Consider the following 13,072-nt stretch of genomic DNA (forward strand, 5'->3'; position numbering starts at 1 on the left):
GACGGTTTTCTTGGTTTGCTATAGGGAAGATTTTTGGCACTACATAATTTTCTCATTGGCTGTAATGTTCGATTTTCCTACCTAAAGCCTTTGTCCTTATGCAAGCAAAATAGGAATACAGCTAATAAAAATAAAGCGAATACATTTTAAATCCTTATTTTACACACAAAATAAAACACTTTTTTGGACCCCTTCCAAAAATAGGGGTATTAAAATATTTGACATTTTGCATCACAAATAAATGCGATGATAAACAAAGAAATTAAAGGAAAATAAAACATAAAAACTGTACAAAAATGATAAAATTCTTTTTTTAAAAGTTTCAAAACCAAATGATGCAAATATATTTTTTCTATAAGGACCTTGGGCATTGGTTTAAAAAGTAAAGTGTCATTTCATTTCTTCTGTTGAATGTAGTTCATATTGCCATGCCGATTGTGTTGAATAAGTGGATAATGTTGATTTGCCACCACCGAACCTGCACAAGAAAATTGTGTTAATATAAATCGAAAATCTGTGACCTGCTGTCAATAAACACTGGCATTCATTTTTTTCATTCATTCATTCCAAGTACTTAAAATAAATTACAGACGGATGTACAAAACATAGATCAACAGAAATTAAGCCTTAAAGAAAACACAAATGCACAGTCACAAACACATGTTTACTTACTCTTGAATCTCCCGCCTGTCTCTTTCGACGTACCTTGTGAGATGAAAGGTTTGTTGGGCGGTTGCAGGTAGGGTGGCACGTGGTAGGGCATGTACGACGGGGAGAGTGAATACTGAGCACTGTTGCTGGCCTCCCAGGACCGAGAGCCCTGATTCACAGCCCCATACTGAGATGAGAAACTAGGTTCTGTGACAAACAGAAAAAAGACAGATGTGTAAAATAATCCTAACACAAGAATCATTCCAAACACGGCCATTCTGAAACCATCAGCTTTCCCTTATAATCTACTGTTCGATAACTGTTTTTATTTTTTACTTGAACTTAACCACAGAGATGATAAAATCTTGCAATATTATAAACCCTGGCCAAAACAACGTTGAAAGTGCTCCGTCTTAAACAGGTGATGTCACCAAGTGAGCCCAACACACCTGTTAGACTTACCGAAGCTCGAACACAACATGTTTTTCTTCATCTAGTGAAGAGAGCAGCGAAATGTCCACACAAGTACATTGTGATGACATTGGTGTTAGTGAGAATATTTAACCTTTACAAACATAAATAAACCTGAACACACACACACACACACACACACACACACACACACACACACACAGTGATTGTGAGAACCACATCCGTGTACCTGTTTTATTTCCCACTGTGCCTTTTCCCACTAGTGGCCCTGGATTGAGATGGTGATTTTGCCAGTGGTGACCCCTATCTCTGCCCGGACCGCCCACCCCTCCAGTCACCCGTCCCCCAGAGGGCTGGGCAAATATTATGCTGGGGTCGTTCAGGTTCATAGTAGCGGCGTTTACCGCCTGCCCGCCTCCGGTCCTGCCCCCACCCCGCACGGCAAACTTAATGCCGGGCGAGGAAGCGTGCTGGCTAGGTTTGGAGGACGGCGCCCCGGAGCCCTGAATGATAGGACCGTGGACGGGCCAGGGGCCCGGGATCAGGGGTGGCTGTGAGGGGTGGGAGGGCAGCAGACCCAGTGCAGATAGTCCGGGGCGGAACTGGCCCGGGTGAGGGTGCGCTAAATTGAATACGTGAGGTTGGACCTTCTTCGATTGGGATGGTTTGGCGTGTCCAGCGGAGGTAGAAGAGGACGGGGAGTTCTTGCTGTTCTGGGGTGAGACGGAACCTTGGCTGTATGGAGAGGGCTGGGGGGAGTATGGAGGAGTCTGACGTGTATCAGACTTAAGAGAGAGATGGAAAAACAGATTAGAGTCTACAATTCCTAAAAAACAACGTAATAAATGTTTTCACTTTGGTTGTAAATATATCTTAAAACTGATTTTGTTATAAAAATATAACATTGACAATAAATAAGAATGTTTTTAATCAATGCATTTTGATGTTTAAGTAAAATTTACTTTATTTTAATTCTAACATTTGATATCAACGACATGACAACAGTGGATGTTGGTTTGAGTCTATTGAGCCATTTTAGACCAAATATTCGTATCATAAATAAAATAAATAAATATATTAAATATGAACACATTAAATCAAAATATGTATAAAAATGAAATTTACGTAAACAAGGTTAACTAGGTGTGTAACAATATATTGTGATACAAAAATATGAAGACATCATATGTTACTGTAGGTGTGGTGATTTTTCTTACGATATGACATTGTGATGATAAACGACATGACATTTAATCCCATTACTAACACGTGATCAGCATTAACGTGTTTTTAAAATAATGATGTGGTTTTACTGGTTTAAGAAGTTCTCTCTTGAGGTTTAGCCTTATGTTGAAATTTCCCATTCAGTGACAGACCTATTTTTTATCGATTCATTTACATACAGAATGTTTGATTGAACCTTTAATGTTGTAGATTCTGTAACGTATTAGTCTCTTATTTTGTCGTTCTAAATATTGAATTACATAACCGTTAACCCAGTCTCGTATCATGAAACGAATTTTGTTGCCTTCAAAAGGTTTTGTTCACGCACACATTCAGAGGTCTGTCTGTTCCGACGGACTCGATCCTGGCCTGGTGCACCTTGAGGAATGGGGATGGACTGAGAAGACGCCATTGTTTGAACCATATGAGGTACTGTAAACAAAAGATCAACTCCGTTAAATAAAACCTCTATACTATTTTGAAAACCTTTAATGGATAATTATATTTAAAATGTAAATGATGGATCTTTACCTGCGGCCCTCTGACGCAGGTGTTTATAATCCGGACAGTCTCTCCTCACGTGACCCATGTCGCCGCACTGAAAACAGCGCCTCTCTCTGGGCTCCCTGTCGTCCTCACGCGCATCTTCATCTCTTTCATTCTCCTTTTTCTTCATTCTGAAAACACAACGCAGTAGATCATGAACTGCTCGAGTCATGCAGTGGAAATGAGATTACACAATGAAAGCAATTTCACTCATGCCAGAATTCAAGAGGCAAAGTTTAGATGTAAATACAAATTTCACCTGCGCCTTTTTGGACAATCCTTCATATAGTGACCAATCTTCCCGCAGATCCGACAGCAGCGGTCATTCGGAGCCAACTCACCATCCGTCAACACCTGAGAGTCAAAGAAGTAATCCTGACAGAGAGAGAGAGAGCAATAAATTAAAAGACATCTCTTTTGGCACTGAAACTTCAGTGTCGATGTGCATGTCTGTAACTCACAACTTCTGTTCCGGGATGAGGGTAAAACGGGGTGCCGAAGAGCTTTCTGCCATTGATAAAGGCTTTCATGATAAAGTTGGTCACTGCGCAGAGAACAGACACCATTAAACCACATGTTTACTCTCAACTTCAAACTCTGACAGGTGAAAGTGTAGAGAAATATTCTTTCTGCTCACTTTTGCGAGAGACGCCAGCACCAAGGTTGTGGTTCAAGTCAAAGGGATCTGTTAAAACAAACCAGAAATGTCAGTTCTTCATCCACACAAAAAAAAACTATTTTATAAAATGTTCTAAAGATGTCCAGACCTTCGATTGCGATGCATTTGGATGTCCACTGCTTCTCGAAGGTGGTGAGGCGCTTGTGTTGGCGGATGGAGATGACGTTCTCTTTAAAATCAAACTCTTCCGTGTAAAAACGCAGCAGGCCGAGCCAAAGCTCTCCAACCGTCTCCTTGTTCTGACGAAGCTCCGGGAGACGTCGTCGCTGCACAGACACAGACACTCGGGTCAAACGTGAACTAAACCGTAAGAAGGACACATTCAGAAACGACACTGACCATCTCATCCAGGTCGTTGAAGAAGTAGGCGTTCCAGCCGTCGACCATCCTCTGAGGTGCCGAGTTCCCATCAAAGATCTGCAGAACCAGCAACAGAACATTACAGACTTGAACTGAACCCTTCCACAAGATATTCTTAGATGTGCACGTGTGTTTACCTCCTGTAACACGGGTATGACCGGCGGCTGCTTCTGCTGGAGGAAGTAAAGCACCATGAGGATGTAAGCGTAGGACGAGAGGCTTCCTCTGGAGGCGTCGCCGATGTCACAGCGCTGAAAAACACACAGATTCAGTGCCAAAAAGCACACACTCACAACATTTCAATGCCATCAATGTTAAACAAATCCTCCACAAAAAGATGTATTGCATGACAAACTTCAAAGTGATTTCGGGCCTTACCTTTGCAAATACTTTCATAGTGTAACCCAGATACTGCACACGAGGGTCTATGGCCGCATATGTGGCCAGCATCCGTGTGTTGTGTTGGGCCTGATAAGCAAGACACATCTATAAGAATCGGATTTACGTACGCACACATCCATGCGTGTTAAAGTATGCGCGTGTCTTACCAGTGTGTTGTAGAGGCTGATGTCCCCCTCCAGTCCGCTCTGCCGGTGCTCAAACTTCACTATAGGCACTTTAGCGGTTGTGATCGGCAAGATGTTCCTCAGACCTGATTCACACAAACAAAAGAGATCAGTTTTAGTTTAAGAAACACTCTTGAAACTGTATTTATCTTATGAGAGTCATTCATTACCTGTGTGCTTCTTCAAAATCTTCGCCAAACCTTCGATGATCTCCCTACAGTTAAGTTGCTGTGAGGAGAAACAGAACCGTGTCAAAATTGTATTTCTATTCAAACAAACTTGTCGCAATGTATAAGAAACAAAGAAAATCATAAACACGTACTACTGAGGTTAGATATAAGGCTGTAATTTAAGACAGCAAAGCTGATCGTTTTGAAAACAGGAGCAGAATTTCCTGCTTCTAACTGTTGTTTGTGTAGCACCCCGGGTTGTGTGTGACACCACAGGAAATTAAAATAGTTTGAGGAAAGATTTTCTGTTATATTTCATTATGGTTTTATTTCATCATAACTCATCCGCAACAGCACGAACGTAGTGCGGGAAAAACTCATGACATCTGCCCAAAGCTGGTACCTGATGACAAAATCTTACTGCCCTCTTTAGTTTTTAAGCCACTTTGGAAAAAAGCATCTGCTAAACGGATAAAAGATCATTTAAGAACCACTGGTTTAAAGGATATTACAGCAGAGAAAGAGACGTATTGATCCAAGACCGTGAAAAAGGGAACTGGGCAAATGAACAGCCTGACATGAAGATCAACAAAGAAATGACACCAAGTGTTAAGTTAAGCACCTCTGCTGAGTCATGACCCTCCAGCGTCATACAGATATCCAGATCACTGTCACGGAAGCCGAAGCCATTCTTTGAAGAGCCGAACAGACAGAGCTGGGCCTTATCTAAGGATAAACCAAGAATCAGTTAAAGACACGGTGAGCCTCTCTGGTTCATGTGTTTATTTCGCAAAAGCTACATTAAGTTCAGGAAAACTGTTGTACACACCGTTGTACTCTTTTCTAATGAAGCGCTCCAGACTGGCCAGGATCTGTTCTCGTTTCTGCTGCTCCCCAATAGACGGTGACAGCTCACCTACACACATAAACATTACATGTGAACGTGTTCACAAACAAATGCGTGTCTTTCATTTGGTGTAACGCTGGGCACTTACGGTAACAGAGCAGACAGAGGCCGTCCAGGATGTCTCTGAAACGCCCGCTCATGGGCGGCAGGGGCTTCAGCTCGATCTTCTTGAAGTCTTCAGGACAATCGTCCTTCAGGTGGCCGTCTCTCTTGCAGATGCTGCACACGACTGTCGGAGGCTGTGGAATAAACCAGGCACCCGATGTTTACCAGAAAAATGACCATAGTGAAGAAACAAAAATTAACTACATCCTTTTTACATGCACACTATATCAATTTCTTTCATTGCAAAACAAAAACTGAAAGGTAATATAATTGTAATATTGTTGGCAGGTGTTACCTTCCCCCCGGTGAAGATCATCCTGTCAAAGATATAATGCATGTCCTCCGGAGCAACACACTCAACCTTCAGCTGTTGCACTTTCTCCTCCTCCTCCTCCTCATCACTGTCCATCATCAGGCCGTTCTGTGCCGATGAGTACATGATAGTGGACGAGAGCGCTTGAGAAACGGCTTTATCCGGCAGCCCTGCGTCCGTCCGAACGTCACTCGCCAGCAGCTTCCTAAAACCTGCCCTTAGAGTCTCATCTTCATCCTCATCCTCATCCTCATCATCACTGGTTTCCTCATCCTCCTCTTCTCCAGCATTCTTTAAATTGTGGCTGTCAGATTTGGCCGTGCCGTCGCGAACGTGCCGGTGAGCCCTGGCCCTGCGTCTGGATTTTTTCCTCAGGTAGCCACGGCTGACATTCGTACCGTTCCGGCTCTGAGGGCAGGCGAAGTACTTGTACGCCGTGCGGAAACGCTCCTGTATGTACTCGAACACCATCTGACTGTTCAGACTGCGAGCCACGTTCCTCTTCAACGCAAACGGGTCTGAAAGAATCAAACCACACAATGTGCTCATTTACAAACGGTCCGTTACATTACATTTTGAAAATGACTGACTAACCACAGCTCACTTACCCTCGATGGCGAGCCTGCGGCGAGGCCAGTTCTTCAGTTCCCGTGGCAACAGCTCTTTCAGACGGATGCTGATGATGTGTTCTTCCAGCGCAAACTCCAACGTGTAGAAACGCAGGAGCTCCAACCACAGCTGACCCAAAGACACACTCTCTACTTCTTCCAGTGTCAGACGAGCCTACAACGAAACCCACATTGTCATTGTCAAAGAGTCTTTAAAACAGTCTGAATGAGGAAGATGTCAAACCAGGCGGTCACCTTGCCCGTCGCGCGATCTCCCTTCTTTTCTGTCTTAACCGTGGAGCTCTTGGGACCATGTTTGCCTCTGTTCTCCCCGCGGCCCTCAGACGGAGGAGCGGGTCTGTGTTCCCATCCCACAAACAAAGTCGATTCCATCCCTGTCATGTGATATTCATCCACACGCTTAACATCGAAGCCCTCGATCTGATCAGACACACAAAAAAGCCAAACACACTTAGTCGTTTTCCCTTCTCATGTTACGTTTTAACACTAAGGTTGTGTAATATCAGAAAACTAATTTGAGAGATGTCGGTTCTCACCCAAGTTCCCAGATAAACAGGCAGGATGGGCGTTTCTCTCTGCTGTAGGAAGAAGATGACCATCAGAGAGAGGGAGTATGATGGTATTCCGCCTTCTGTCTGACAGTCAATGTGACACAGCTACAAAAGAAAAAAAACTTTAGTCCACAGTCACCATGAGAAACACATCCTAGGTGAGTGTGCAAGCGAATCATACGTTTGCCCAGTGGCGGAACGCCAGCACTAGAGGCACCAGTCTCGGCTCCAGTGTAGCCAAAGCTGTGAGATGATTGGTGGTAAGGCATGCGACATCATTGCCTGCGCTCACTTTGCACATTAACCCACTGCGGAGACAAAACAATTCACATCAGTTTTACTACACACATCACAATATTTAAGGGATGCAACAGATCAAAATCTCAATGTACGGTGATACCTTGTAGTTAAGTCCACGGTACGGTTTTTGATGCGATATTTAAAATGTCAATGACGACTCTGAAACGTGCCATGAGCATCCACTTAATAACTGTTGCTTAGAGGTATGGGTTATAGTATGAGAGTGGTCAAACGACCTTAAATCCCCTTAATAAAATGAAATAATTGCACCAGATGGACCTTGACAAAGTTAACATCTATTCTATTTCCTAACATTCTCTATGTTCGGCCCGGAAGACCTATCGTTTCATACAGTCAAGTGACCAAAATAATATTGAGACAATTTTAGTATTGCGATAACACGATATCGATAATATTGTTACATCCCAACATGATTTATTCTGCTAAGTTTAATAGCTTCTGAAGTACGTTTGTTTGTTTTCTTGGAGTGGTAAAACTGACCTTATCACATCTCTGCAGAAGACGACAGGGACTTTGGCATGAAAATCTGACTCCACCTCTGTAAACTCTGGAAACAAAAGTGAAACTGGAGTTAAACTGAGCTCTCGAAACTTTCTTGTGTGTATCGGAATCGCTTGCGAGTAAAGTGATAGGTAGTCAAGCAGAACTTATCAACATCTGCAAAGAATCAATTTCCTAAATAAAGAAACGCTACTACTTGGCAGTATTTCTTCTTTTATATCCGAAATTCCCTGAAACACAAAGATTTATGTTTGCATTAATAACTAGGAGGTTTTCTAGTAAAACGTTCACTAAATGCGATGTTCTCTAGTACGTTTGGACAGATGTTTGACAAACGTCGTAAACTAAATGTTTTTGTAGGGAAATGACGGAACACCCACCACTGTTCTTTAAGATCTCCAGCACCTGGATCAACACATCAGGCTGAGTCATCTGCAAAACACGCACGTGATCATTCAGTGATTTATGTGCAGTAGAGAGAGGTCATATACTTATGTGAAATATATACGTTCACACTCACAGTGGAGGGATAAGACACATCGATGTTGATGTCGCTGGTTTTGAAGGCGAAGCGTGTGAGGCAGGAGCCATACAGGCGAAGAGAACAAGCTGCGTGAGAAAGACCTATGACCTTCTTGATCTTTTTAAACCATTCAGAGTTTACAGACTTGCATGAGGGAAGTAGTTCTGCGTACCGGTGAGTTGTTTACATATAATGTCCTCCATGCGGAGCAACACGGCATGCCTCTGCTGGAAGTCTTCCTCGGAGATGCCATGCACCTTTGCCACCTCCAGCACGACGGAGTCTAGCGCCTTCAGCTGGCCCGGAGAGGGAGGAGGAAGCCCCCGTAACTCATTCTCCTCCTGTTTCTCCTGCAAAGAGACACAATACAGCCAATCACACGATGGGAATGTATAACTAAACAACACGAGTTCACCAGTTTACGACTGAATCCAGGATTTTAGTTTAGACTTGATATGATAAAACCCAGTGTTCTTACCATTATGTTCTTCTTGTGTCGTTTCTCTTTAATATGCTTGTATGCACCCTGGATGTTCTCCACGTGGACTGAACACAGTTTGCATAGATACTGGAAATTCGGGTACTCTGGAGATTGCTGTGGGAATAGACAGTGACACGGAAACCTGTCAGAACGCACGGTAGAGATGCACACGGTCCACAGACGTGCGAATGGGTGAATGTCAAAAGTGAACGACCCACAGTCATTCAAAAACAGATCACCCTGTGAGTGTTGACAGATACGTACTTGTGATCTGATTTGCATTCCTATTGAAGTTACATTAACTGTCCATTCACACTGCCCGCGACAAAGCCACGCGATGTCATTAATTTCAATGGAGAGCCGGCGACTTCCGGCAACACAGGCGACAGTGACCGTGGGTGACAGGAAGTGGCCGTGTCTAGCGACGCAACAAAGTTGAGATTTGCTCAACTTAAGGCAAATGATGAGCGACTTTCGGAAGCGACTGTCAATAGGAGAACGGAGCTCACGCCATCCGTCTCTGGTGCAGGGTTTGTTTATAAATGTTACTAGAGCAAACAAAGCTAGGAACGCTTCTAGCGACCTCGTAGCACTGAAAACACAGTTAAAGGTCAAATATAGCAGCCCGCAACCAATGATAGTTTAGTAATAGTAGCGACTGCATTCCCTCAAATGTAACTGTAACTCACAGCTTATCATTGCAAATAACAGATTCCTTAAAACCATAAATATATGTTCAAGGCTCAAAGAGAAAAAGAGCCTGTTGTTTTAGAAGGGGAGATGTGAAACTTGTCATTTTATTTAAGCACACATCTATGGGTATTTCTGACCTTGAGCAGTCGGTGAATGTAGTCTCTCCTCAGTCTGTCCTCAGTCTGTTTGAGTCCCAGCTGCTGGTCAGAGGTCAGATCATCCACCTCTGTGAGCTCTGCTACAGACTCGCCCCTTTGTCTACCTGCCTCCCTACCTGAGATTTAAAGAAATGGCCAACCATTAAAAGGATAGCTCACATAACATATAAATTCTTTCATTTTCATGTCATCTAAAACCTGTATAACTTTTTCCTGCAGAACACAAAGTAGGTAGGATATAATGAAGAATGTTGGCAACCAAACAACATAGAACCCCTTTGACTGAACACAAAACCAGAGACATTTCAATGTGTGTGAGCAATTTAAGTAAGCTGCTAAAAATAACAGGCAACCAGACACAAAAACAAGGGAATCAGTTTTCATTTTCTCACCAGGCATCTTGTCTCTAGCCATGACGAAGTCCCTTCGTGTTAAGTTCTCCTCTGGTGTGCTGGGCAGTGATGTTGCTCCTACGTCTTTACTCACTCCACTGTTTCGGCCTGGAGTTCTGCTCTCAGGGGTTTGCTGATGGGAGTCGCTCTGCTGCGTCTTCACCTTCCCCCTCTCCCCAGAATTGGTTCTACCCGTGAGCCTGCGGCCTTTGCCCCTCCCCTGTTCCTGAGGGCTGCCAGTGTTGGTCCTGCCACCGCTATGGCCACCCTGAATCTCCTCTTTCACTCGGAGGACAGCATCTTTATTCTGACGGGGGGATTTTGTATTGTCCTTCTGTGGTTTGGAGGAAGAACCACTGCCCCGGTTTGAACGGGATGGTTTGACCACCTTCACGGGGCTCTTGGGGTCCTCCATATCGATCCACTACTCACCCGACAAGACTGAAGAAAAGCCCAAAGGGCTCTGGATTGAAGATTTCTGTAAATGAATATAGATAACTACAAATGTTTCATCAATGACAGAAATAGGTTTGTTATTAATTTCACTTCAGCATGTTTTTTTATGCCTGTACTTTACAGCCAATGAATGAGTTACACCTTACTTCAAAAGAACGAAAACATTTACATTTTGTGACCTTCGGAATTAAACCTTGAAACTTTTTTGTAACTATTGGTGACCCTTCATGTTTGTCTGTGGGGTTTGCAAAAATATATGAAAATAGTAGAAATGCAGTGAATATAGTTGCAGTTTAAAAGATTCAAGCTTTGTGTGGAGTTTTGTGCTTGCTTTGAAAACATTTTCACAACAATTTTGCTCAATTAATCGTGAGAAGCATGAATCGCTATCAATATTAGCCCTGGAAAGAGATTACATTGACAATAGAACTGGACTACAAATCTGTGAAATTTGGGCTATTTTTGGAATTGACTATCACATAGCAATGCAGTGTTAACTTCGTTTTTTTTCATTACTGACCTCATTATCAGTAAGTTTTAAGTTTATTCGACATCTGCACAAGCTGTCAGTGACATTTATACATTGAAATGCATGATGTGAGGCTCAGACATTCATAATATTTACTATAAAATAGTATGGCAACACAATAAGCTGCTATATGTTAACAATTAGTTTATGTATTTGTTAACATGAAATAACAACAAACAATACTTCTAAAGCGTTTATTACTATTAATTCATGTTGATTTCAGCATTTACTAATACATTATTAAAATCAAAAGTTGTCACTGGTAACATCAGTTAATGCACCATGAATAAGAATAACTGTATTGACATGAACTAACATTAACAAGGATTAATAAATGCTGAAAAACGAAATTGTTAGCTAATAGCACCTTATTGTAAAGTGTTACCAATATTATTTACATAATAGCACATCTACAAACAAACAAGCATGTGCGGTGTTGTTTTCACATGCAGAAGTTCATTGTCAACGGTGGAATTTATGGATGAAGGTATATTCTTGTAAATCACGTATGTGTGCAAGGCATGTCAATAGAATGCAAACATCGACAATGTGTTTAAAGAAATATCACGCCTTATATAACCTTTGTTTCGCGATATCACAATAGAAAGCAGCAGTCAAGTCAATTGCATTGCGTTACGGATGCACCGATACCACATTGGTTTGGAACTCGCAGATACCGATGCCTGCACCTCTTCACAACGTCGTGAGACTAATACAAATAGTATAGCTTCCACCTTAAACGCATTATGAACTAATAAATCATTGCATATGCTTGTCGCAAACTTTCAAAGCGGATTGCACAACAAATGTCAGTCAGTTCCGTCACTGTGCCTTCATCGGGCCGGTATCGGTGCATCCCTACATTGTGTCGTTCCATACACCATTCAATGCATTGTGCTCACAGTACAGGTATTTCATACATGCAGAGATGATTGACAGCTAACACCGTGTCAATCCACGATTTATAAGTAATATCACAATTTTAAAGATTCAAACAGGGATAAAGGATAATAAACATCCAAGTCGACATTGTTTGAACTTTGCAAGATGACACAAACTTACTTCTATATTTAAGCATAAGGTTTAAACGAACAAGAAGGTTAAGGGTTCATGAGAGTTTGCTTTAGTAGCTTTGTATACTGTGCTAGGCTTTAATGGACTAGTTTTGATGCACTTATGTTGTATTAATCGCTTCCGATGTTTCCTCGTCGTCTGCTAAATGACTAAATGTAAATGTTTTGAACATCCGAGTTTTGGTTTCAGGTGAACAAATGTGTCTCCGTTCATCTGCAAGTGTAATGACCTGTAGGCCCCAAGAAATACAAAACTACAGCCAAACAAAAAACGACATATTGTCAAAACATCAACGATGTCATTTCTGTGTCCAGATTCATCTCTTTTAGAACAGTGCTGGTTGATAACTGTTAGCATGCTAAAAACATTGCGTTCGCGTAACCTTGCAATGAGGAAAACATTGACAACGCATAGACACGACGACAACAGCTCGCTTCAACCGCATCCACGACTTCATTTCCCCGAGAGTTACGAAGACTTTCAGCCGTCTAACGTCTCGCGAATTTTATGAACACTTTCTCAACTTCTGTCTATTTATACGGACTTAGCTCTCGCGTCGCGCTGCAAACGCCTCGCGCACCCCCTCTCTCGTTTATCGGCTTTTCTTCTCACCTGAATTCTCGAACGCGCGATCGATCAGCAGCGCATGCCGGACGCGAGCGTCGGGAGGTGCGTTGGCGAGCGCTGTCGCGTCGGCGGCACGTTAAACGCAGGGAATCGCTGCGCTCAGGTTGTTGTTGTTTTCGGCCCGCTCGAGACAGCGAGCACGCACGCCATGTTAGTTCAGCTCGCGCGAAGCATTGTGGGCCGC

The 13,072-nt window shown here is 42.7% G+C and overlaps 1 protein-coding gene across 4 annotated transcripts; it reads right to left on the reverse strand.

The window, feature by feature from the left end:
* Nucleotides 1-13,072, reverse strand: tut4 (terminal uridylyl transferase 4). 4 transcript variants are annotated; one of them, XR_013787872.1, is made up of 30 exons: nt 12,874-13,072; nt 10,203-10,680; nt 9,790-9,926; nt 8,957-9,073; nt 8,651-8,828; nt 8,476-8,564; nt 8,336-8,387; nt 7,935-8,001; nt 7,315-7,441; nt 7,119-7,238; nt 6,817-7,002; nt 6,562-6,736; nt 5,936-6,471; nt 5,624-5,774; nt 5,458-5,544; nt 5,251-5,354; nt 4,629-4,686; nt 4,441-4,544; nt 4,271-4,360; nt 4,030-4,143; nt 3,872-3,949; nt 3,621-3,798; nt 3,491-3,538; nt 3,315-3,397; nt 3,113-3,228; nt 2,839-2,984; nt 2,636-2,739; nt 1,731-1,868; nt 706-858; nt 1-478 (listed from the first exon to the last, which is right to left on the reverse strand). XR_013787872.1 is itself a non-coding variant. In XM_079478735.1 (30 exons), exons 2-30 carry the CDS (start codon nt 10,615-10,617, stop codon nt 396-398), a joined length of 4,452 nt encoding a protein of 1,483 aa, XP_079334861.1. In that variant the 5' UTR covers nt 10,618-10,680; nt 12,874-13,063; the 3' UTR covers nt 1-395. The 4 variants fall into 4 exon arrangements, 2 of the variants coding, with proteins under 2 accessions (XP_079334861.1, XP_079334860.1); XR_013787873.1 differs by having other exon boundaries at nt 673-858; nt 12,874-13,063; XM_079478735.1 differs by having other exon boundaries at nt 1,313-1,868; nt 12,874-13,063.

Source organism: Barbatula barbatula (genome assembly GCF_947034865.1).
Source record: "Barbatula barbatula genome assembly, chromosome: 17".
Taxonomy (NCBI): Eukaryota; Metazoa; Chordata; class Actinopteri; order Cypriniformes; family Nemacheilidae; genus Barbatula; species Barbatula barbatula.

Coding starts and splice junctions, on each gene's coding strand:
- tut4 (XM_079478734.1), bottom strand. CDS start 10,617: ATGGAGGACCCCAAGAGCCCCGTGAAGGTGGTCAAACCATCCCGTTCA. Junction 7,003..7,118: donor CTGTTTATCTGGGAACTTGG/GTGAGAACCGAC, acceptor GTGTCTGATCAG/ATCGAGGGCTTCGATGTTAA. Junction 4,545..4,628: donor GATTTTGAAGAAGCACACAG/GTAATGAATGAC, acceptor TGTGTGAATCAG/GTCTGAGGAACATCTTGCCG.